Source organism: Asterias rubens, chromosome 2, assembly GCF_902459465.1.
Source record: "Asterias rubens chromosome 2, eAstRub1.3, whole genome shotgun sequence".
Lineage (NCBI taxonomy): Eukaryota > Metazoa > Echinodermata > Asteroidea > Forcipulatida > Asteriidae > Asterias > Asterias rubens.
This window is the reverse complement of record NC_047063.1, coordinates 22898276-22923156: the sequence shown is the minus strand read 5'-3', so window position 1 is coordinate 22923156 and position 24881 is coordinate 22898276. Positions and strand designations below refer to the sequence as shown.

At 38.2% G+C, this 24881-nt stretch overlaps 1 protein-coding gene across 2 annotated transcripts in view; it reads right to left on the bottom strand.

The window, feature by feature from the left end:
* LOC117307017 (suppressor of tumorigenicity 7 protein homolog) overlaps positions 1-14706 on the bottom strand; it is a 40270-nt gene extending 25564 nt beyond the window's left edge. The window contains exon 1 of one of the 2 annotated variants that reach the window (XM_033791647.1): positions 14554-14706. In XM_033791647.1, coding sequence (XP_033647538.1) covers positions 14554-14563 — 10 coding nt within the window. In that variant the 5' untranslated portion in view covers positions 14564-14706. Of the gene's footprint in view, positions 1-4084; positions 4727-14553 lie in introns of those variants that run through there. The other variant, XM_033791648.1, reaches the window with a different exon arrangement.
* Positions 14707-24881: the final 10175 nt, after the last annotated feature.

Genomic DNA, 24881 nt, shown 5'->3' with positions numbered 1-24881 from the left:
CCAAACAATCAATTTAATCAGTTTTTCTGTTGACCCCCTTGCACTACTGTCATCACACATGACAGCTGTCAGCCTACATGGAGACGGTGTGCAATTCATCAATTCTAGCAGTTAAAGGCAGTGGACACTATTTACTCAAAATAATTATTAGCATAAGACCTTACTAATACTTGGTAACGAGTAATGGGGAGGGGTTGATAGTATCAAACATTGTGAAGAACAGCTTCCTCTGAAGTGATAGTTTTCGAGAAAGAAGTAATTTTCCATGAATTTGATTTCGAAACCTCATATTTAGAATTTGAGGTCTCAAAATCAACCATCTAAAAGCACACAACTTCGAGTGACAATGGTGTTTTTTCTTTCATTAATATCTCACAACTCCGACGACCAATTGGGCCCAAATTTTATTTGAAGCATACATATATGTTGAGATACAGCAAGTGAGAGGACTGGTCTTTGACAATTATTGTACCAATAGTTATGGTGCTCATCCAAGCCTTGTGGAGCATTGCCTGAAAGATCCCTATGTCAGATTTTTGGCCCCAAACATTTAAAACAATATTTTTTTTTTAGTGAATGGTATTTCAAAGAGTATCACCAACTCTTTTACTTTTAATGGTCAGGAACCATGACAACAATTTAAAACGTTTCTTGTAAAACACATAAGGATTGGTCACGTGATATATTGTCGGGATCCCGGCAAAAACTAATTTTGAGCACTTTATTTCACTGTTACTAATAATTCGAGGAATGGCTCAAATGAAAGCTTGTAACTTTCTCGACCCCCATCAAAATACCTAAATCAAAATGTTGGGGTCAAATCGGCCAAAAATCTGACATAGCATCTTTAAATGTGCCTCACACAGTACACGAGGAAACAGCTACACAATGTGCACTGTGTAGCTTCTATTTTAAAATAAGAATGTACATGGAGGAAGGAAAGGATAAAAACAGATTTTACACAGATGCAAAGTGATCATCACAATGATTTCTTGAAAGCACAACCGGATTAAGGTTCACCATATTGATACACAAGAAACAGTTATTTGTGGTTTTGAAAACGGATATTAGCCACGTCTTACGAACAAAATGTAGACCTATAGTAGAGGTACATATATTCAAGTCATTGCATTGTATTTTACTGTTGTGTATGGTGTTCTGTTACACCAGCTTTTTTATGCTTGTTCATTTATTTCATAGTTTGCGCTTAAAGTACACTGGTCCCCCAAAGCGCTTACCTTTGATTTTCAAAGTTGGAGAACACAATCTGTGGTTGTCCTTCCACCTCTAAAACTGAAAATTTCTTCAGATCATCTTCTCCACACATGTCCTTTAGGCCTACTGATCACAGTGCTAGTTATTTTGAGGGTCCCTCGGTTTAATTACCAGATAATATACAAATGCTGACAATCATCAAATTGTAAAACTTCTGCATGAAGTAAATTCTGTAGGGTTTAGAACAGTGATGAGTCACTCTGACAAAAAAACCCTCTGATAACCCCGGGAGTTAATAAAATCCCATCTGTAGTAAAAATTCCAAGGAGCGTTTGGAAACAGCATCCTCGATGGTTGGAGAAATTGATAAAAGAGCACGACTTATTTGATTTGGATAAACATACTGCTTGATTTGTTTACCAGGAAGACTTTGAAAAAGGGTCTGAATTCAGACAAAAGTCTGACATTTCTCATATTTTTTTTATCGCTAGAGAGCTCAAGGTGCACTACAACTTCCAATGCTTTTGGTTTTTAACTTTCATCATTGGCTGAATAAATAATTCTTATTTAAATAAAAAATTAAAAAAAAAAAAAACGTTAGAATCATCAGAGAGTTTGAGCGACACTTGAAGAAAATTCTAAGGCTACAGAAAATGTCGCGCAGCTCAAATCAATCTCGTCAAGATCCAAATCGAATAAAATGAAAATTGCAATCGGCATTGAGCAATGGAAATCTAATCAAATGTGAATTAGATCAGCATGATCAACCCAGTTTTCTTTTGTGATTATGTTACACAGTGATACATGGTAAGCTGAGGTGGGTTAAAACATGGAGCAATAAACTAGTTTTTGCTCCATGGTTAAAAAGAGTTGTACAAGTGCTAGCCAAGGGCCTCCCCCCCCCCCCCCAACCCACTTCAATCACTAAATTAGCAAGGCCCCTCTATATTATTTTATCGGTCTGTGTATTGTTATACAATTTTTAGTGTTTTTGTCTGTACTGTTAAATCAAGGCCAGTTTTAATTTCCCCAGTGTGGGATAATAAAGTTCTCATCTTATCTTATCTTATGTATCTTATATACATGTAGGCCAGAGTGAGACTTCAGTGAGGCCTCCCTGGTCCTTGCCTTGGTGCCCCTTGAAATGGTCCAAGTCAGAAAATTCTAGGAGCGGGTTTGAAAAAAAAAACCACAATAAATGGAGCGGGATTTGAACCAAAGTCCTTAGGATTACTGTATATGTACCAGCGCCCTACCAACTGATCTACACAGCCTTCAAGTAAAAAAAAAGAGGGGCCTTTAACAAGGAGAAAATTGCCCCCTACACCCTTAAAGATAAATATTATCAACAAATATCTGAACATGCCCAGAGTACTGTATATTTTAGGTTATAAACAGCCCGAACAAAGATGATGAACAATAGAGAGACTGCCAACATTTGGCCTTGATAGCTCAGTTAGGCCTTGGTAAAGTGCAGGCACAGTTAAAGATGCTATGTCAGATTTTTGGCCGATTTGACCCAAAAATTTTGGTTTAAAATTCAATAGGTATTTTTATGGGGGTCGAGAAAGTTACAAAATTTCATTTGAGCCATTGCTCGAAAAAGTCCGCCAATTATTCGTAGCAGTGAAATAAAAGTGCTCAAAATTAGTTTTTGTCGGGATCCGACAATACATCATGTGACCAATTCTTATGTGTTTTTTTTAGAAACGTTTTACATTGTTGTCATGGTTCCTGACCATTAAAAGTAAAAGTTGTTTTTCATTTGACAACTTATTTGTTTTTGTGAGATGCATTTAATTTTGTTGATGTCATGTCCACTTTGGTGTGGAATTGCCCCCTTGTAAATGTGCTGATTGGGTGTGTAATGAAAAACAAATTGGCCCAAATTCATGACACTACTTACCGAAGAGTTCTGCCCGTACAAATACCATTCTTTGTTTACAATGAATGTTGTCATGTTATTGATACAGTAAACACCTTTACAAAAATCTGCATGCACAACAACGGTATGCATAGAAATTATAATAATATCTGAACCACCGATTAATTTTTAAAATATTTGGCCTAATTACGGAGGGAAGCTGTTTTGGGGACTTGGTTTTTCACATGGTGATTGCTAAAGTCGAACGTCACTCATTCACAATTATATTGAACGGCCTTTCTGCCAGATGGCGGGCAGCCACACTGCTACTTTTTAACTGGCATAACAATGCTGAACAGTTTTTATGGGCCACACGTTTTGGGACAGCCAAGAAACATTCATTTCTAAACTGTTCCTGCTAGCTAGGTAACATTTTTACGCTGATTTCGACCCCTGCATTTGTGGGGAAAAACATGGCTGATGACCAGGGGTCAACAAACAACATTTGTAGGCCTATAGAAAAAGGTAATGTGTAGCAATGTACATGTACAGTACTGTGTTTCACTAAATGTTGTGCTCTTAGGTCAACAGTGAACATACGACAGGACTATGCCAGGATAATTTATTATAATTTGAACATTTACGCTGGTCATAATGTATCAAACACATTTGTCATGATTTTATCCCATTTCTTTAAAAAAAACACAAAATACTGGAAACTGTACAATGATTGTATAAAATATTAAAATTACAAAATAAAGATTATGCTCCGTCCAATATGCTAACATTATTACATTTAATGCCACGAATTTAATCACACCGAATTTTGACAAACTGGAGATCACACTCCGAGATTGAGTGATGGGGGAAGATCATACATGTATTCCCTCCTTCTTGGGAAGATCCAATTTCAATGCACACAAAGGTATTATAAACAATATGAAAGTAAACCAATAACAATATGATTTTAAAAAAACAAACCAAACGTGAGGACTTGATTCTTACCATTCATGGTGGCCAAAAGGCCTGGCTGGCTACAATTATTTCCAAGAGGTAGGAACGCTACAGCTGGTTAAATCAAGATGAACACTAGTGACATATGGAAGGGCCCCAGATTAATATCCCGGCATCAGTTTTCACACGTACAAGCACACTGCCCGATCTGTTGTGAACTACTGTTTAATCGGCCGCTGGCGGCACAGGGAATAGAGAACTAGATTGTGTTGTCTGCAATACGGTGAGGTGACCTTTTTGCCTGATGATGATATGTTAAATGTGGTCCAACTCCAGGCGCACACTGGCTGTCATGAAATGGTCAGAAATCTTGCGCTTGCACTACAATCAATCACCCCCACCCCCCATTTTACAATTGATCAATAATTTGCATGCTGATGACTTTATCTGACAACATGTAAACACGCTAATTCCAGATCAACAATGAATAATTAAATCTAACATGCAAGGCATTACAATAATGGTATAGGCGACTGTACATGTCGCGTCTCCCCATACATTCATCATCAATGCACATGTGGAGTTACAAAACGTGAGGCATGTATAATGTACAGTATACCATAGAGCTACATTGCTTGGCAGCTGTGGTCACAGAAGGGCTTCTGTGTGCATACAGCATTGAAAGGTTACCTCCAGCCAGCAGACTGTGCATAATGATGTGACCCAGATTTATGCACAGACCAGCACACCAATTGAAACAGGTCTTAGGTATGTTAATTGGGTGATTCCATTCTATGGGGGAATCCCAATGAGAATGAGGGGGGGGGGTGGCAGACAACAGACAGACTGCTACTGCTACACTTCCTGTTTCATAGAGGGGCTGTGCGATTGCTGGGCTAGACTAATGAGAACAAAGAGGGCAGTATTCACTTGCATTTATCAGCCATCAACATCTAAAACCTAAATGTTTCTGGTCACTGTTTTGAACGTGTCCTGATTTGCATTGTATATGACGCGATCCTTCCTCACTCTATCAAAATAAAACACCAGTAATTATATATCAAAGAGCAAAGTAAGACAAGCTGAGCAACCAAACTATCAAACTCTGATTTTATGTATTATTCATAGCAAAATGCTACATAAAATACCAGCTGCTACTCAAAATCATCATATAGTTGCACTCAGTCTTGGCACAACAAATGTCAAGTCCAAATATTTTGCTACATTTCCGCAAAATTGCTGGAAGAAATAATTCCTTGGTATTCTCGATCCCGTTTGTATTTTATAAAGCATTATCAGTCTACTTGTACAGTCCTTAGTCAAGGAGAAGTATAGCAAAACATGGTTCTACGATTTTACAAAGCATTATCAGTCTACTTGTACAGTCCTTAGTCAAGGAGAAGTATAGCAAAACATGGTTCTACGATTTTACAAAGCATTATCAGTCTACTTGTACAGTCCTTAGTCAAGGAGAAGTATAGCAAAACATGGTTCTACGGTTTTACAAAGCATTATCAGTCTACTTGTACAGTCCTTAGTCAAGGAGAAGTATAGCAAAACATGGTTCTACGGTTTTACAAAGCATTATCAGTCTACTTGTACAGTCCTTAGTCAAGGAGAAGTATAGCAAAACATGGTTCTACGGTTTTACAAAGCATTATCAGTCTACTTGTACAGTCCTTAGTCAAGGAGAAGTATAGCAAAACATGGTTCTACGATTTTACAAAGCATTATCAGTCTACTTGTACAGTCCTTAGTCAAGGAGAAGTATAGCAAAACATGGTTCTACGGTTTTACAAAGCATTATCAGTCTACTTGTACAGTCCTTAGTCAAGGAGAAGTATAGCAAAACATGGTTCTACGGTTTTACAAAGCATTATCAGTCTACTTGTACAGTCCTTAGTCAAGGAGAAGTATAGCAAAACATGGTTCTACGGTTTTAAAAATGGTAATGCAATGCATGGGTATGAAACTGCTCAAAACAAATTCAAATAAATGTTTTCATTTCAACGGAACCATCTTTAACAAGGGTGACCCATTTCACGAAGTAGTCCATATATTTGGGCACAGCCCTCTCAAAAAACATGAACAAGACTTGACAAAAGTTGGCACAAGCTTGTAAAAACAAAAACTAACCTGTTCTAACAGATATAAACAAGATAAAACTTGGACAGCAAAAAGAAGACCCCATCTTCCCACCTTAGTATCACGTTTAAATTAAACCTTTGGCAAAACAAATTATTTTTGGTCTAGACAAAACATTGCTATTCTGCAAGTATGTCAATCTAGAGGAGAGTTCCTTGAAAAGTGGGTCCTGGACCCTGGGGTTGATTTCACAAAGAACTTAGGACTGGTCCTGCCTTTAGGTTTAGTCCTGACTTTAGGTTTAGTCCTGACTTTAGGTTTAGTCCTCACTTTAGGTTTAGTCCTGACTTTAGGTTTAGTCCCTACTTTAGGTTTAGTCCTGACATTAGATACAGCGCATCGAACAGTGGTTTGAGTTCGTCGTGAAAAGTTTTTCTTTTCTTTTTGTCCGAGCGGGATATTTTTTGTCCGGGCGCACATGGGGCACAACGATTTTGTCCGGGCGCATTTTTTTGTCCGGATGCATTTTGATAATTGGTATTTTGAGAATTTTGTCCGAGCGCAGCGCCTGGACTTAACCGCATGTGGAGGACCCTGTTATACCTCTGTACAAATTGTGAAGTTTGATTGGTCGAGAACCAATCACCTGATCACAGGCCGTGCAACAAATACGCATGTATCATGGTTTAAGATGCGTGCTACGTGTAATGCACAGCGCACCGGGTAACATGAAAAGTGATGTAAACCGGTGTACATCACCTTGATCGTTCCCACCTTTGGTCGATTTCCAGCGCTGTGCGAAACACATGCGAGTTCGAGGGAACAGTCAGGAATTGTTTCTTGTTCGTCTGCTAATTAAACAATGAATACTCAATCATAATAATGTTTAAGATTACAACAGAACTTCGAGAAGAGGAGTAATAATGTTACCAAGGTAAACCAAAACAATGGTTGCACCCTGTAATTGGAGTCCATGGGGTGTACAAAAAGCCATGGACCCCATCACAGGATATTGACATTGTGCAAAACTACAAATACCTGGGCACAATAATTGACAATCAATTGAATTGGAGCAATCATTATCATTGCTAAGCGCTCATCACAAAGGGCTGTCGGTTAATGTATTTTTTGCGTAAATTGAATTATTTTCATGTAGACAGGGCAATTATGATTCTGTTTTACTCATCTGTTATTGAGAGTGCTATTACTCATGATTGTGAGGTTTGGTACAATGGAGCAAGAAAACAAGATAATGGTAAAATGAAACGGGATGTGAAACAAGCATCAAAAATCCTAGGGATAGACATCGATCTTGATGAAACTTGCAAAGATAAGGTTCGATCTAAAGCAGAGGCAATCGAATGTAACACTAACCATCCATTGAACAAATTCTTCATCAAACTAAGAAGTGGTAGGAGATGGCAGTCACTTCGATGCAATACAAACAGGTTCCTCAACTCCTTCATACCATACTCTGTCCGTCTACTCAACCTCAGTGTTTAACTACTTTGTTTACTTTCTGCTATGTTGTTTTCAGTTTGATTCCATTGTGGTTTATTATGTAATTTTCTGATTAATTAATATTAGATCTATGTATTTCCAGTAGTTTATTTATGATTGTGCCTTATTTAATGTTGTCTGTATTGCATGTGTTCAAAATGAATTTCCTCCATGGTAGGACCAATAAAAATTGAATTGAATTGAATAGAACAATTGTATAGTGTTGGAGTTGCTTTGTTCTCAAGATATGGCCGAATTTACAAAAATGTTCAACAAAAACAACATGATGACGTCATCATGACGTCACTGCAATTTCAAGCAGGTATTGTATTTGACTAACTATACACCAAGTTGCACCTCAGTCAAACTTTTGGTTTGGCAGACACACAACTTTGAAAAAACACCTTTAAAGCATACCACGTGACACTTGATGACCTCATCAATCTAAGCGTCCACACATATGTTGCTAATTAAGAAGGAAATTATGTATACCATAATGAAACATTTATCATAAACTTTGTCAAAATAGCTTGTCTGGTTGAGGAAATAACTGAAAGAGACTAACTGAAAGGGTATGTTGAAAACACCTTGAACGCAGACTATTGTACGCGAAGCTTTTTCGCACTCTCGTGATGATCACTGAAGCGTGACTCTGCTGCACCGCTCTGTGTAGGCCTACGTGTAAAATGTTTGTACCAATCGGGGATTTACATAGTTCTTTAGACATGAATTTTGAAATTTTGAACCGGAAGAAAATGTCAAAATGGGGTCATGTCTACGAGCCGTTTATGGAGTTTTAAATGACGTTTCCGATGGTGTGTTGATTGTAAGAATCCCTCTACAAAAAAAAACACAAAAAAAAACCCAATGACAATGAGTTGTTCGGGCTGGTGCCGGAACACCTAAGAAGTTTTCAGAAGTAAGAAAGAAAAAAAAATGAACAGAAATAAGAGGTGTTTCGGGCTGTTGGCCCTAACACCTAATAAATCTTACAGAGCGCTGGTATCTAAAAAAAAACACTGTTCAGTGCGCTCAAATATGACCAAGGGAAAAATTGATGGTCAGCTTGATGGTACATGTAGGCTTGACTGAGGAGGTAAGTTTTGAGATTGGATTTGAATGAAGAAAATTCAGGTTGTGATGGCTGCAACCGAGACACTTCTATCCCCATTACATGTAAGCTTTCAACCTTGAAGGTGGATTGGCAAGCAAGTTGGAATCACTGGACCTTAGTTACGAACAGGCTTATACGGCAGGAGAAGTCTAAGACAACGGGGATGAAGTCTCTGTCATACACCTCTTTCAAGAGATGTAGAAAGTGATATCAAAGTATGACTCTTCCACGCGTTGCTTTAAAGACACTGGACACTATTGGTAACTGTCAAACACCAGTCTTCTCACTTGGTGGATCTCAACATATACATAAAATAACCGACTTGTGAAAATTTGAGCTCAATTGGTTGTCGAAGTTGCGAGATAATAATGAAAGAAAAAACACCCTTGTCACACGAAGTTGTGTGCTTTCAGGATGCTTGATTTCGAGACCTCAAATTCTAAACTTGAGGTCTCGAAACCAAATTCGTGGAAAATTACATCTTTCTCGAAAACTACTCCACTTCAGAAGGAGACGTTTCTCACAATGTTTATACATTGTAATAAACTAAGAGGTACCAAGATTTGTTTATGCTACCAACCTCTCCCCATTTCTCGTTACCAAGTAAGGTTTGAAGCTAATAATTATTTTGAGTAACTACCAATAGTGTCCACTGCCTTAAAAGTGCATTTAAAAAAACAAATTATCAGCAGTTGATTGGCTTTTAGTGCATGAAATTTCTTCCTTGATAAAAACAGGATTATTTACCATCCAAATTTCCACGTGATTTACAGGATAAGGCATCTTCTTTATTATGTGGACCATTTATAAGTCTGAAATTCGGACCCTGATATTTTCATAAGTGAAAGTTATTTTTTTTATTTATACATTGTAATAAACTAAGAGGTACCAAGATTTGTTTATGCTACCAACCTCTCCCCATTTCTCGTTACCAAGTAAGGTTTGAAGCTAATAATTATTTTGAGTAACTACCAATAGTGTCCACTGCCTTTAAAGTGCATTTAAAAAAACAAATTATCAGCAGTTGATTGGCTTTTAGTGCGACCCAAATAGAGTGTAGAGTCATAATCATACCATGATTTCACTGTTAACAACAATGCTACAAACATGTATCTTGGTTCCAAGTCTGTGATCGTGCGGTTTATTCATCCAGGGCCCAATTTCATAGAGCTGCTAACATGGCTAAGCACCAAAAATTTGCTTAGCATGAAATTTCTTCCTTGATAAAAACAGGATTATTTACCATCCAAATTTCCACGTGATTTACAGGATAAGGCATCTTCTTTATTATGTGGACCATTTATAAGTCTGAAATTCGGACCCTGATATTTTCATAAGTGAAAGTTATTTTTTTTATTTATACATTGTAATAAACTAAGAGGTACCAAGATATAAACTAAGAGGTAGCAAGATATTATACACAATTTTGACAGCCCATGCCGTTCAAAAATCAAGGTAGAAGATTTTGAGTTCCTGACATTAGCATTTTTGACAGACCTCAACCAACTGTTAGATAATTGAGGTATTTAAATGATAAAAATGTCATATTTGCAGGCCATTTATTTAACTTTTGACAAATGTTTGAGGGATGTTGACAAATAATTTAGCAGCAAAAGACAATCAAAGTCCGACAATTAAAAAAAAAATCGATAATTTTCCGTGCGTCTTTTTTTTCCGTCAAAAATATCAACAATAAGAAACACGTGAGTTAACCAATTTTTAGGACATTCAATAAGTTCGAAAAAAATACAAAGAAAACACTTTTAAATAATAGTTATTTTGTGACAATGATTGCTGCAATACCTGGTCAACTATCAGAGAAATCAGTTTTTCAAATCTCCAGTGATGTAATTTCTTCTTGTTTGTCATTTACTTCCGCGTGACGTTCATGAATTTTCCAATCGGCCTGTAAGATGACCTTTGACCCGAGACGTACACCCTCAAACATCTGCTTGTAGTCAGGCACCCTCAGTGTTTTTACGGAATGCGCGATCAGCACATGTTTTTATCTGTGCGATCTTATACTCGGGCGAAATAAATGACATCGGCATTTACTGCCGTTCGACAATCCATCGGACAGCTCCAGACGCAAAACCAAAACGTCTTTCAGATGATTTACAGTGGAAATACTTTCTTCAGAACGCTAGTTTTTGGAAACTAAATCAACTTCCGTTCAGGTACGTTTGATGTGGATTGCGAGTGGGTAATAAAGTCTGGAACATCATTTTGCAGTTAAGTCTGTCTATTTTCCGGAACGTCATGCAAATCTGTCATTTTTTGGCGATCGTCACTTAAAATCTGTCAAAAATTACGTTCGAAACTGACTTTTTTTACCTAAAACCAAAAAAAAAAGTGGACGCTTGTCAAAGTTTTTATTTTTGATAGATATTAGGTATGAGAGGCTGCAATAATCAGAGAAATTACAGTAGTCTTGTGCCAGAAAAAAAATAATTAGACAATACTTGCTTTGTTTTTCTGTCAACCTTTTGCCCTCCTCTGTCAGGGTTATATTGTCTGTGTTTGGTGTTTTGTTGATTTGTTACTGATTTTATTTGAAAGTACATCTGTTGGGCCTCATTCATATAGTAAACAATGAATGTTTTAGGTTACATTTCTGTTATAAATTAGTTTTTTTATTGTGAAAAAATTATCTGTAGGCGGTAAAGCCATCGGCCACTATCTTGCTTTTTCACATAGCTTTTATTGTGCACAACAGAGGGCGCTTTTTGCATATGGAACCGTTTTGGCCATAGAGCTATATAAAATAGCATTGGTCGTGTTGACGGCGAGTTGACCAACACAAGCGAATCGACTGTGAATATCCACATGTATGTATAGTGATGATTGTGAACGCATAGGAATAAAAATAGCGCACCAGATTGTTAGAGATCGCAACACTCCAATCGATTGAGGTACATGTAGAAATATGATTTAATTGCTTCAGAGCCAGTGATGTTAAACAAAAAGATGTTGTGTGTTCTGTACATGTATCATGGAATATGGATGTTAATTCAGTGACTTTTATCAGTTTGTATAAAGTTTATTTAATTAATGCAGTCAATATATTTTTTTTTTTTTGCTTTTTACACTCACTAAGCATGTATTGTTTGTCTTCATCCCTTGCGGTAAATCTGTTTTTAGTGTGCGATTGAGCCCAGGCCTGATACTGCCCATTGCCTTGGTGCCCTTGAAATGCTCCAGTAGAAATTTACAACTTCCTCATAGGGTGCCCTTTGCCAAAGAGAAAATGCCTTGGTGCCCTTGCTTGCCCTTTCAAAAACGAAGCATACAGCCCTGTGAGCCATTGTTGTCCCCTTCTGAAGGGTACTTTCAATTTTCAAAAATCTTTACGATATATCGTCATATCGGCGATGTTTACCCGACGATATATTGCCAGTCAAAGTTGTCGATATTATCGTCCAGGGTTACTGAACACTTTTTGACAAACAGTAAAAGGGTTAGGGATTGGATATGAACTTTATGGTAAGAATTTTCAAACTTTTTATTTTAACAATGTTGAGATTGCGGAGTGGATTTTTTGGACCAACTTTATGGTCAATGAGAGTGCAAAGAACACATGAGCCTAGTTTTGGTGAGATTTGATAATTTAAAAAAAAAGAGTTTTATGGTGCCAGAAGAAAAAAAAAACGGAACCGTTTAGTGTTGTGATGATGATCCTCTTCTCCTAGAACTCAAATTGACATCTCTCACGACAATCAGAGAACTTTTTTTTACTGGTGGGCAGTTAAATTTAACCTTGGTCAGAGTTTGCGAGCAGTGCGCACTTACTCTATTATAAGGATTGTTTTCAGGGCTAAATATTAACATTCCAATCATTTATTTTGCACCCTAAAGGCAGTGGACACTATTGGTAATTACTCAAAATAATTATTAGCATAAACCTCACTTGGTGATGAGTTATGGGTAGAGGTTGATAGTATAAAACATTCTGAGAAATGGCTCCCACTGAAGTGACGTAGTTTTTGAGAAAGAGGTAATTTTCCATGAATTTGATGTTGAGACCTCACATTTAGAATTTGAGGTCTCAAAATCAAGTACATGTATCAAAAGCACACAACTTTGTGTGACAAGGGTGTTTTTTTCTTTCATAATCATAGTTATCTCGCAACTCCGACAACCAATCGAGCTCAAATTTTCACAGGTTTGTTATTTTATGCATATATGTTGAGATACACCAACAAGAAGACTGGTCTTTGACAATTACCAATAGTGTCTATTGTCTTTAATTTGCACAATGTGCAAAATGCACATTATGTAAGATTCAAGAATCACAATTTTTAAAATATAATTACAATTGTTACATAAAATATGTTAAAACAAAAAAATTGTGATGCATTTGTTTGTGAAATAGTTTCTGCTGTTTTCTTGTTGTACGTGTATGGTTGTAGTCTCGCGATGAAGTTAACCTTGAAGGTGGAGTAACTGTCTCGATAGTCTCAGGTATAGTTTCATTCTCAGCCCTAACTGAAGCTGTACCTCCAGAGATACCATGTTAACGGTAAAACGTCAGGGCACATTTCACGAAGAAAACTTCATAAGATGGCAAGAGGCAAGTTACGTGAGAAACGCGTTTTAGGTTTTTATTGCTCGCAATTCTGGCTCAAAAAAATTGAAAACTGAATTTAAAATTAAAAAACACGAAAAACATGACAGTTTAGTCTTGCAATGAGTCAATATTGGCAGAACTTTGATTTTTTTTTTTTTTTTTGGGGGGGGGGACTTTGTGATGGGCGGCAGTCTGTTTTTCAGCTGAAGTGCTGGGCGAAAATTGTCAGTGCTGGGCGGGCCCGTCCACCGTGGCTACAACGCTGACGACATGCAGCCTACTACATGTAGATTGATGAACTGCCGAGCCGCGGCCGAGTCAGACTAAACCAATCGGTTAGAGGGGTGTTACAAACCCGTGCGGCAGTGCGTGGGCGCTTTATGCGTGAACGGCGGGTACAGTAAACAAACAGAGCACGCACTGCCATACGGGTTTGTAATACCCCTTCTACAAAATAGTTTAGTCCATCTCGGTCATGGCTCGGCAGTTCGGTGAGTAGGCTGGTGTACAGCGCTTGGTGATCGAGTGACCAAAAGATAAAGCGTTGAGCATATTGAGAATTCAAAAAACGTGCGATGCGGCAGGAAAACAACAGTGAGTACTGACCAGAAAGTTGCATTTTTTTACGATGTTTTTTTAGTTTCACTCAACAAAAAGGAAATACAAGCATTAGACCCCTATGAATGTATATTGAGTATGTGGGGAACGTTGTGGTAGTGTAGTACAAAAGAAACTTCAGTTATTGCTGGCTAACGGTCGTAAAACTTTCACCTATCAATGCCGATTTGAAAATTGTATAGTGTTATAAGGAGGCCCAAAATATTATACCCCTATATATAAGGCTCGGTAGAAGCTATTTGGCTCTCATGCACAAAGCGAAAGTGTAATTGCAGTTTCTTTGAAATCAGTGGCTTATTAATTTAATTAAATTTTAAAATATAAATACTTTACTTTTAATATTTTTTTAATTAATTAAATATTAAAAATAACGTTTTGCATTGTAAAGTAGCATTGTTATATATAGTATCCATGACGTTAGTGTCTAGCTCAATCCCTATATAGCTTATGTCATGCTTGCTTTAAATTACAGTGCTTCACTTCACTCGGTTTCATTTTATTTTACTAATAAAAGTTTTGCTTGCTCGAGTGCATTGCCGGCGGACATTAATATTTATTTGACACGAAATATGAGGGAGTGAGAAATTCATGAAAGTTGGCAAAGATGCACACCCCTTTCAGCAGCGAAATACTCACCTAGGTTCATATTCTCACTGAGCTTTAGTGGAATACGAAGCACGTAGATAAGAAACACCACCAAAAAGAACCAAATTGCCCACAAATAGGTCCAAATCCAATTCAAAACGCCCTTCAGTTTTTCCGATCTTGACGGCGCTACGACTGCCTCTTCACCCGCCATGTTATGTTTGTGTAAGATGGTACCCAGGCGCTATGCTTGTGAGTTCCATGCACCTGCCAGTACTAAAGCCTCAAACTGGTTTTGGGAACCAGTTGATGTAGTTCCTTAAAAAATAAACAATTTATAACTACAGCGGGCGCTGTACGAAAAGTTCACGGCATGGTTCACGACGGCAAGATGTGTACCACGTGCGTGTGTGCCCCTGGCTGTAGTGTATGGGGAGGGGGGAGGGGGCTAAACTCAAAGCTATTTTCTTGTGCTCAAAGAATACTTTTATTGCTGCAACGAAAGCTCATACAGCCTTTGTATTTCCTATTAAGCCCGGTGTGGACGGAGATTCTGCCCCCCCTCCCCACTTGATGACAAGTCGTTATAGCATAGTATACAAATATTGACTGCTTCGAGTTAAAACTATGACTCCCGAGGTGATCCCCGGAGCGTTCTATTTTCCCGAGGCGAACTATTTTCCCTCCGCTTCGCCTCAGGAAAATAGAACGCTCCGGGGATCACCTCGGGAGTCATAGTTTTAACCATTGCACGAGTAAAAGCAGCCGATAATTTTGTTTTATAACACCCCAAGCATTTCTAAATACTGTACTATTATTATTAAAAGGCCGTGGACACTATTGGTAATTACTCAAAATAAGTATCAGCATAAAACCTTACTTGGTAACGAGTAATGATGAGAGGTTGATAGTATAAAACATTGTGAGAAACGGCTCCCTCTGAAGTGACTTTGTTTTCGAGAAAGAAGTTATTTTCCACAAATTTGATTTCGAGACCTCAAGTTTAGAATTTTGAGGTCTCGAAATCAAGCATCTAAAAGCACACAACTTCGTGTGACAAGGATGTTTTTTTATTTCATTCATATCTCGCAACTTCGACGACCAATCGAGCTCAAATTTTCACAGGTATGCATGTTGAGATACAGTAAGTGAGAAGACTGGTCTTTGACAATTGCCAAAGTGCCCACTGTCTTTAAGTTACAGACCTGAATGCTACAATCCACGGACGACGCGAATACACATTGCAAAAACTTTTACTGCGCTGCATGTAGAGTGTCGTGCAATCCGAAATGGTTTCAGGCTATTAATTTATCATCCTCGTACACGCAACGGACGTCTGGGTACTGCACGCCGTGTGCTAGTCTTCGGACTAGCGCACGGCAAACCGACGCACTATCACACGGCCGTAGTCTAGCAAAACTAAGACATGTCATGTGACGCGCTCTAAACCAATGAGCAGGCTTGTAAGGTGTGTTATAAAGGGTTTTATAACACACCTCTTGCTTTTTCTGTATTCTGGTTGGCTGAAACACGGTCACGTGGGATGAACTAATAATAATAGGCTAGTGATCGCGCGCGCGTGTTTTGCGGGAATAGTACCAGAGCGGGCACTAGTCTTTGCAAATATTGCCCGCGGTAACAGCGCCCTCTCTTGACTTGAACCGTGAACAAACTACAAAATTCCTTTTTCTGTTCTCATTTGACATTTTAAGACCGAGCTGTTTTATAAAACACATATTGACTGGCATAATTTGCTAACTAGTGTACGTCTATTCCCCCTTGGGCCTGTGTGACCAGAAGAGGGGCCTATTTCCCATCGGCCTTCGGCCTCGGGAACTAGGTCGCTCTTCTGGTCACTCAAAGTCCCTCGTATTAGGTAGGGACACTCGGAGTCACGACGAACCTTTCACTGATTTGTGAAAACGTACACTTGCCCGTCTTTTCCCCGTTTCTTTTCATTATTTTGTCCCGCTGGTGGTTTTCTCTCCCAGTCCCGTTTTGTACCTGTTTCGTTTATGTTATTCCCGTTCATCAGTTATCCCGGTCTTGAATAGTTTTCAAGTCCCTTTTCTTGTTTTCCTTTCTCTTATATCCCCAGCCCCCCACCCCCCCTTTAATTTTATTACGTCATTCATTTTGCCTTTCCCCCACTCCCTGTCCCACTGTGCTCTTTCCCTCCCGTCCCATATCCTGTGGCCTTTGAGTGTCACTGTTTGCCTATAACTCATCCAGTTTCGGACGGGTCCCGCTATTCTTTCCCAGTATCGTTTATACCCAGTTCTAATGTTTTCTAGTTTTGAGCGGGTCCCGCGTATAGTGGTTCATTTCCCGTTTTCACGGTTTGATTTTCCCCCGTTCAGAGTTTAACATTTTCCTGTCCCATATCCCCATTATTATAGTCCCTTCTCATTCGTTCCTTTGATCCCTACCCCAGCCCCGGTTTACTTTCCACGTCCATTTTGTTTTGCAATTCATGGAGCCAATTTCACAAAGCAAAACAAAAAATCATCGCTTGACAAAATTGTCTGTATTTAAAGTATATGTTCCTGAACAATAAAATAATTTGTTGAGTAATTGTTTTTAACGATTTATAAATGTAAAAAAATTAAATAAAGTTGTGTGGGGGTGACTCCGCCTACCCCTTTTGTAACGTCTCTCGAGGAAGACTTTGCCTCGATCGAACATCGAACACACGTACGTGCAAGTACATTCAAGTCCTAGTCGTGAGTTTGTACGTTTTGAAAAAGTTTTTTTCTTGCATTTTCCGGCATCGTCGAACAGGGTATTGCTGCTGGTCAGTTTGCCAAGTTGTCCGGTCCGACGTCTTTTCCAGCGCTGTGCAGCAAACACTTCGAGCCGTCGTGCTTCGAGAATCCGGAGTACACTACACATTTTGACATGAATAGAAAAGATCTTTTCTAAACCATGACGCCATCCCAATAACTTGTCCAGCTAGTGGGGAAATCGAAGAAGGTACCTGAAAGACGTTAAGAACCTAAAGGAGCATTTGCCCAACGTGAAAATCAGGTATTGTTTCAACTTGGAGGGCATGTTTTTAGCTTGCGCCATACGTCACTATGTCGCGCCTCGATTGACGTCACGAACAGCGCCCTCTCGGTCGTTTGTTTTCTTCAAATTTGTAAATAACATGGAAACTATTTTGTTTAAAGGCAGCGGACACTATTGGTAATTGTCAAAGACTAGCCTTCACAGTTGGTGTATCTCAACATAAGCATAAAATAACAAACCTGTGAAAATTTGAGCTCAATCGGTCATCGAACTTGCGAGATAATAATGAAAGAACAAAAAACACCCTTGTCACACGAAGTGGTGTGCGTTTAGATGGTTGATTTCGAGACCTCAAGTTCTAAATCTGAGGTCTCGAAATCAAATTCGTGGAATATTACGTCTTTCTCTAAAACTATGGCACTTCAGAGGGAGCCGTTTCTCACACTGTTTTATACCATCAACCTCTCCCCATTACTTGTCACCAAGTAAGGTTTTATGCCAATAATTATTTTGAGTAATTACCAATAGTGTCCACTGCCTTTAAACCTTAGTTAACTGTTTATTCATATTCCACACATAAAAACACATTATTTTAGTGACAAAAGCTTTATTTTGACAAAATAACACTTCCAGGTGACTTTAATGTTACCCAACCGAGGCTGGAAGAATAAATAGCCTGGTTCCTATTTGCAATGCATTCATTATTGGTATTCGATACGAGGAACATGACCAAGATGGAGGCAGCATGAACAAGGTCTATTAGTCGAACTTGAATAATGCATAGTTGAAGAGAACTTGAATAATGCATAGTTGAAGAGAAACTACAGAAAATGTTGGAATTGGAGTGCGTGCTAATGAAACTGAGTGAATCTTTTACCGTGGAAACCTTTGAATTGATTCTCTCTTTTTAGTCGAGGCTTATTCAATTTAAGAGAGTGATTCCGAAAATGGTTTGGCATGTCTGAGTGGTGTTGATAAATATCTTTGTGTATGTGCTAAAACCCAAGCTTGCCAATTTGGTTTGGAGTTACACACCTGTTCGAACCAAACAAGGAATGTGTCATGCTTCTGATTGGTTATTTTACAAGCCATGGAATGATACCTCCATTGTGTAGCAACAATACAAACTATTTTTGAGGCTGTCGAATGCTGAACACACTATAGGCTATATTATGGTGGTAATCCCTATTGAAAATCCTGTCTGCTGACTTTTTGTTCAGCAGTTTTTTAGCCATACATACCGCATATGTAACAACACAATAGACCTCTTCAATTCAATGGGATTTAAAAGTAGTATTATAAAGTTTGCTACATGGGCCATTAGCCAAAGAAACGCCTACAGACTGCAAGGAAGAAGTACATTTTACACGTGTCATGCCCGCCGCTGAACCGCCAGTTTTAACTTGTCTGTATTTGGAATTGGAGATCTCTGCCGTAAACTACACCTTTATTTACCGACTCTCTGCGTTCTGGATTTCATATGTTTCTTGGGATGATCTCTTGGATAAGATGATACCTGTACCAATCTGATGTTTCCAATTTGACTTCATTTTGACGTACGGAATTAAGAAGACAGTTGAAAATCAAACGGTGATTTTTAGTACGGGGTTATATAAAATTCACCACGTGCACTGTGACCTGTGAGAGTGTTAAGCCGTGATGTCGTAGAGCTCGCGTAAAAGGGAATTTCATCGGTGGAGTGACGGACTTTGTGAATGCATGATTTCCTCGACTTGGCTGACTCTCAATCTGGTAAGAAAACAATCTAAAACTTCTAGAAAAGGTAGGCTCTTTGTTTTCAAGACGATGCTTTTGTTTTGTATGTTTTGATTTAAAAACTAATTGGTTTTCAATTTTTGGTATTTAAGTTGAGTTTCAGAGATTAGATCCACGCAGAGCCAAATTTCATAAGCCAGTTAGGCAGAAAGTACTTCTTGACCAAATTTTGCTTTAGCAAAGGTCGAGATGGGCACCAGTCACAACAATGTAAACTTAATGTAGTTTTGGCTGGTAACTTGTTTCTATTAAGCATCTAAGCAAGTGTTTTTTAAATGAAATTGGACGGCACAGAGCATTGGTTAAAGGCTCCAATGATGGTAATGCAACGAACATCCCAGTCCAAATTTGACCCCGCCCCCTTGTCACGCCCCCGTTCGTCCCAACGTCCTCTGTCCACGCCCCGTTGTATCTGACCCTCCATACGAGCTGAATGATTAAGAAAATGTCAGTCTAACTTTGACACTTGACACCCCCTCACGCTCCTCTCTTATTATCAACGAATCGAACACAACCTGCCATTCGATTTGATGAGACGGCTGGTATCAGCGATATACCGACAAGTCCATCCATTCGCTCAACCGCCCTCTATTGAACACAATAGATAGACTTCTTTGGTTTAATTTCTTTGGATACACAACTTCCAATACCGCCCTCGTGTTGTTGTCCTTTTGTTGATAATTTTCAATGTTGTGATACATAGAGATCATTTTCAAATAATTCAATATTTCCGGTACTTCACGATTCCTTTCTATTTGTATATCATGTTAGTATCTCGCGTGCCCAAGAGATGGATGATATTGCCAATAATGTTACACAATAACACTGGATAGTTCACATCAAGTATCCCTTGTGACTTATAACTTGCAAGCCCTAAAACAGTCCTCGTGACTTATAACTTGCCAGCCCTAAAATACTTCAAATGTGAACATCAATTATCTCTTGCCCAAAGTTGTGGAATAGTTATAATGCCGATGGTATTAAAGATGCTATGTCAGATTTTTGGCCGATTTGACCTAAAATTTTGATTTAAAATTCAATAGGTATTTTGATGGGGTCGAGAAAGTTACAAACTTTCATTTGAGCCATTTCTCGAAAAAGTCCGCCAAGTACTAGTAGCAGTGAAATAAAAAGCTCAAAATTTGTTTTTGTCGGGATCCAGACAATATATCACGTGACCAATTCTTATGTGTTTTATAAGAAACGTTCTAAATATGTCTTGTCATGGTTTCTGACCATTAAAAGTAAAAGCTCAACTTTTTTTCGTTAGAGCGGGTGATACTCTTTGAAATACCATTCACTCAAACAAATCTATTTCTTAATGTTTGGGGCCAAAAATCTGACATAGCATCTTTAAATGTAAAGTATATTGGATAGTTCAAATAGGATATCTTTGTGAAACAATATAGCTTTAAAGCCACGTATGCTTCAAATATGAACAGCACTAGACTATAATTATAGTTTATGGTATATCCCGTGCCAAATTTATCGTACCGGTTGTGATAATTGGACTGTAAATTGTAAGGGTAAAATACTGTGCTTTCATGGGTAGTCTCTTACCGCATACAAGAATTGGAGTATTTGTCTTGATAGATAATACCATACGCCTATCCAGTGTCAGGGAATCTTTTTGATACAATTTTTTAATATTATTCGGTGGAATAATCTTCGCGATATTAAAGTTGTGATAATTATGTTGAAGAAATTGTTATAGATTTCATAGTGATTTAATATAGTCGTGATTGTGCCATTGAAACTGCCGCTGATGGATGATATTGAAAAACGGGTAAATGTTTCCACTTCTGGCCTGTATGCTTGTCATTCCGCAATACGGTTGTTCTGCTGTATCTCTGGATAATGAAGTTGCGATCTAATGAAAAAAAATTATCGATTTCATAGTGTTTTAGCGTAGTCATGACTATGGCATCAAAACTGTCGCTGATGCAAAGCGGCTAAACGTTTCCTTCCTCTTGTTTGCTTGCCAATAGATCGGGAGATATCAGATTTACGGAATTGCGCTAACTACCCTTTCAGTATGGTTGTCCTCCTGTATCGAAGTTTCGAACTTGGTTAAACGTTTCCATTAGGGCCCACTTATTTATTTCTTGTTTATCCTGGGAAATCTATTCAGTAAGAAAAACTCACTGATCTCCCATGGATCCCAGCTAATAACAAACTACAGAAGTGAACTTAAGATAAAAATATTACAAATTTACACAGAAAAACATTGCACATTCATTTAAAAAAAGCACTAGATCCAAGCACACATACATTTTGAAAACTACAAAAAAAACGTTTTTAAATATGACGAAGAAATTTAAAGGGGTAAAAATACACATCCATTAAAAACACACAACCAAATACAAAAAAAACAAAAAACAGATGAACCTCAATGGAGTAATAACAGAAGCCAGTAAAATTGGGATTAAGAAAGTCAGTAAGAATGGGATAAACTGAGCTGTTTGAGTTGAGTTAAAAATTGATTGAGTTCTTTTGGCTGTAGAGATTTCAGATTATGCGGCAAGTTGTTCCAAGCCTGGGCACCCCTAAAATTAAACGTTCTTCTCCCACTTTCTGTTCTAGGGGGCAAGGGGGTCACTATCCAACAGTGCTATTCCTAGTTTGGTGACGGTGTAATTCACTGACTGGAACAAAAACACTGCTAAGATAACTTGGAACAGTGCCTGTTAAACACTTAAAAACCATGGTATTTATATGAACGGCTCTTCTTTCTTCAAGAGCTTTCCAGCCTAGTTCATTACGAACTACTGAAGCTGATGTTCTAGATGGGACCTTAAGAATAGTCCGTCCTGCTCTATTCAAAAGAACATCAAGCCGCTGTAACAGGGTTTTGGATGCATTACTCCAAACAATATTACAGTAATCAAACTGAGGTAATATAAGACTTTTCACAATAAGGTTAAGGGTACGCATAGACAAGACATTTTTAAGTATGTTTAAGATACCTATTCTTTTGGAGACAGAGGATGCTACATGGTCAATATGTTCTGTCCATTTCAATTTACAATCAATATGAACACCAAGATAGTTATAGCTGGTGATTTGCTCCAGGCAATTATCATTCACAAAAATATCAAGATTGGGATGTTCACATCTGGCAAGTTTTTGGGCTGAACCAATCAACATGCTCTTAGACTTGGTAGTATTCAATTTTAATCTATTGTCGTTGAGCCAGTTAGATATTTTCTGCAGATCATGGTTTAGATATAAATTAATCTGATGGATATCTTTACTTGAATAAAAAATAGAAGTGTCATCGGCATAAAGAACAACTTTAGTATGCTCAGTCACAGAGGTGATATCATTAAAAAAAATAGAAAATAATAATGGGCCCAAGATAGTTCCTTGAGGGACTCCAAAATTGATAGCATCAGATTTGTTTGACAGGACACTCCCAATTTGTGTTACCTGTGTCCTTCCACAAAGGTAGGACCGGAACCAGTCTAGCTCCAGACCTCTTACTCCAGTGATGTGTAATTTGTTCAGCAAGATTGTGTGATTGACGGTGTCAAAAGCTTTACGAAGATCCAAAAACACTGCTCCAATAAATTTACCGTTGTCCATCTCTTTAAGTAAAAAGTCTGAGACATCAATAAGTGCTGTTTGTGTGGAATGAAGAGGTCTGAAGCCCGACTGCTCCCGTGCTAAACAGTCATTTGCTGTGAGAAAAAGAGAAAACTGGTCATGAACAATACGCTCAAAAATTTTCATCACAATATTGAGATAACCGAAATAGGTCTATATTGATTAGGGTCATGAATAGGACCACCTTTGTGGATTGGAGTAACCTTGGCCAATGTCCATTCATCAGGAACAATACCACTCTGCAAACTCAACTGAAAAATTAAAGCAAGCGGTTTGGCAAGAACATTAGCACTAGATTTTACAAAACGGCCGTTAATCCCATCCATACCAAAGGCTTTCCCAGTAGGTATTTTTCTAAGAAGCTTCATTACCTCGCCAGTAGAAACTGGACAAAATTTAAAGTTCTGTTGATCGATAATGAGACTGTTGTTCTCATTCAATTCAGTTTCAACCACGGAAATAGTGTCAAACTGGTTATCCTGAATTTGGCCCACACTAGCAAAATGTTCATTAACAATGATTTGCAATTCCAAGCTCCTGTGTTTTGTCTTCGGTAGGGGTGTATGTAACAGTTGATTTCTTACTCGGGAGCAGTCTTTTTAGAGTGGTCCACACATTTTTAGTATTCCCTTTATTGTCATAAAGAATTTTGCAGAAATACTGTCTTTTGAGTTTAACACCCAGATTATTCAGTCTATTCCGAAGAACCTTTGCTGTTCTATAAAGTTCGTCATTATTGGCTCTGTTGATGTTAGCAAGATGCTTGACCCTCATAGATTGTCGTCGGAGTTCCAAATATTCATCACTGATCCATTCTGCTTTCTTTGTGCCAACTCTCAGACTTTTCACTGGGCAGCAAATATCACAAACACTCATTAACATTTCCTTAAAAATAGGATCTGTAAATTGTTCCAGTATATCCCACGGTTGGTGTCTAAGATTATGATTAAAAACTACTTCGTCAAAATTCCGAAAAGAGCGAGCACGAATATATTTTTGAGCTTTGGGAGTTTTCAAAGACTTGCGAACAGCATAAATCAAACTATGGTCACTTAGATTAACCTCCAGTGTTCCTGAGTTACTGTACATAGTGGGTTGGTTGGTCCAGATATGACCTATGCAGGTATACTACTATGTTGAGTGACTCTTGTAGGACAGGTGATTAATTGATTTAGTTCGTAATTAGTCAAAAGCCGTTTCAGTTTTTTTCAATGGTTTGAACTTGGAGTCAAATAGTCAGCATTCAAATCGCCCATGCAGGTTAATTCCGGTGGAGCTCCTGACGTGTACATTATTTGTGACATCATCAAGCACAGCTGGAAAATCCTCAAAGAATGCCTCATTGTCTGGAGGCCGATACACGTAGCTGATAATTAGTGGTCTTGTTGATGGCAGCTGGATCTCTAGCCATATTGATTCGACTTTGTCCATACTATCAGTAAGAAGTATCTTGTGGTTAACTGTATCTCTGACAAATACTGCAACTCCACCTCCATAGCGATCCCGATCTTTCCTATAAAATTTATAGATGTGTATTTCAAGTTCCTGAGTATCTATTGAGTCACTAAGCCATGTTTCAACAAGGCCAATGAGATGAGGCTTTGTGTTGGCTACCAACAAGCGCATTTCTTCCAACTTAGGGAGAAACGATCGGACATTAAAGCATATTAATTTCATACCTTTTGCTGAATTAAGGCTTTGTTCGCATTCATGGTGTTCATTCCTTGGATGGGTGTGTTGACTTTGAGACAGCTCTAAAAGTTCACTTGTATCATTGTCAAATAGATCATGAGATACTTGTCCTCATGTGTTAAAGTATCTTATTGACGCTGTGCTATATCGAAACATGGATTTATAAGTGTTTTAGTATAGTCATGACTGTGGCTTCGAAGCTGCCAATGGATAACATTGAAGATCAGGTTAAACGTTTTCAGTGTAGGGCCCACTTGTATCATTGTCAAATAGATCATGGGATCCTTGTCCTTTTG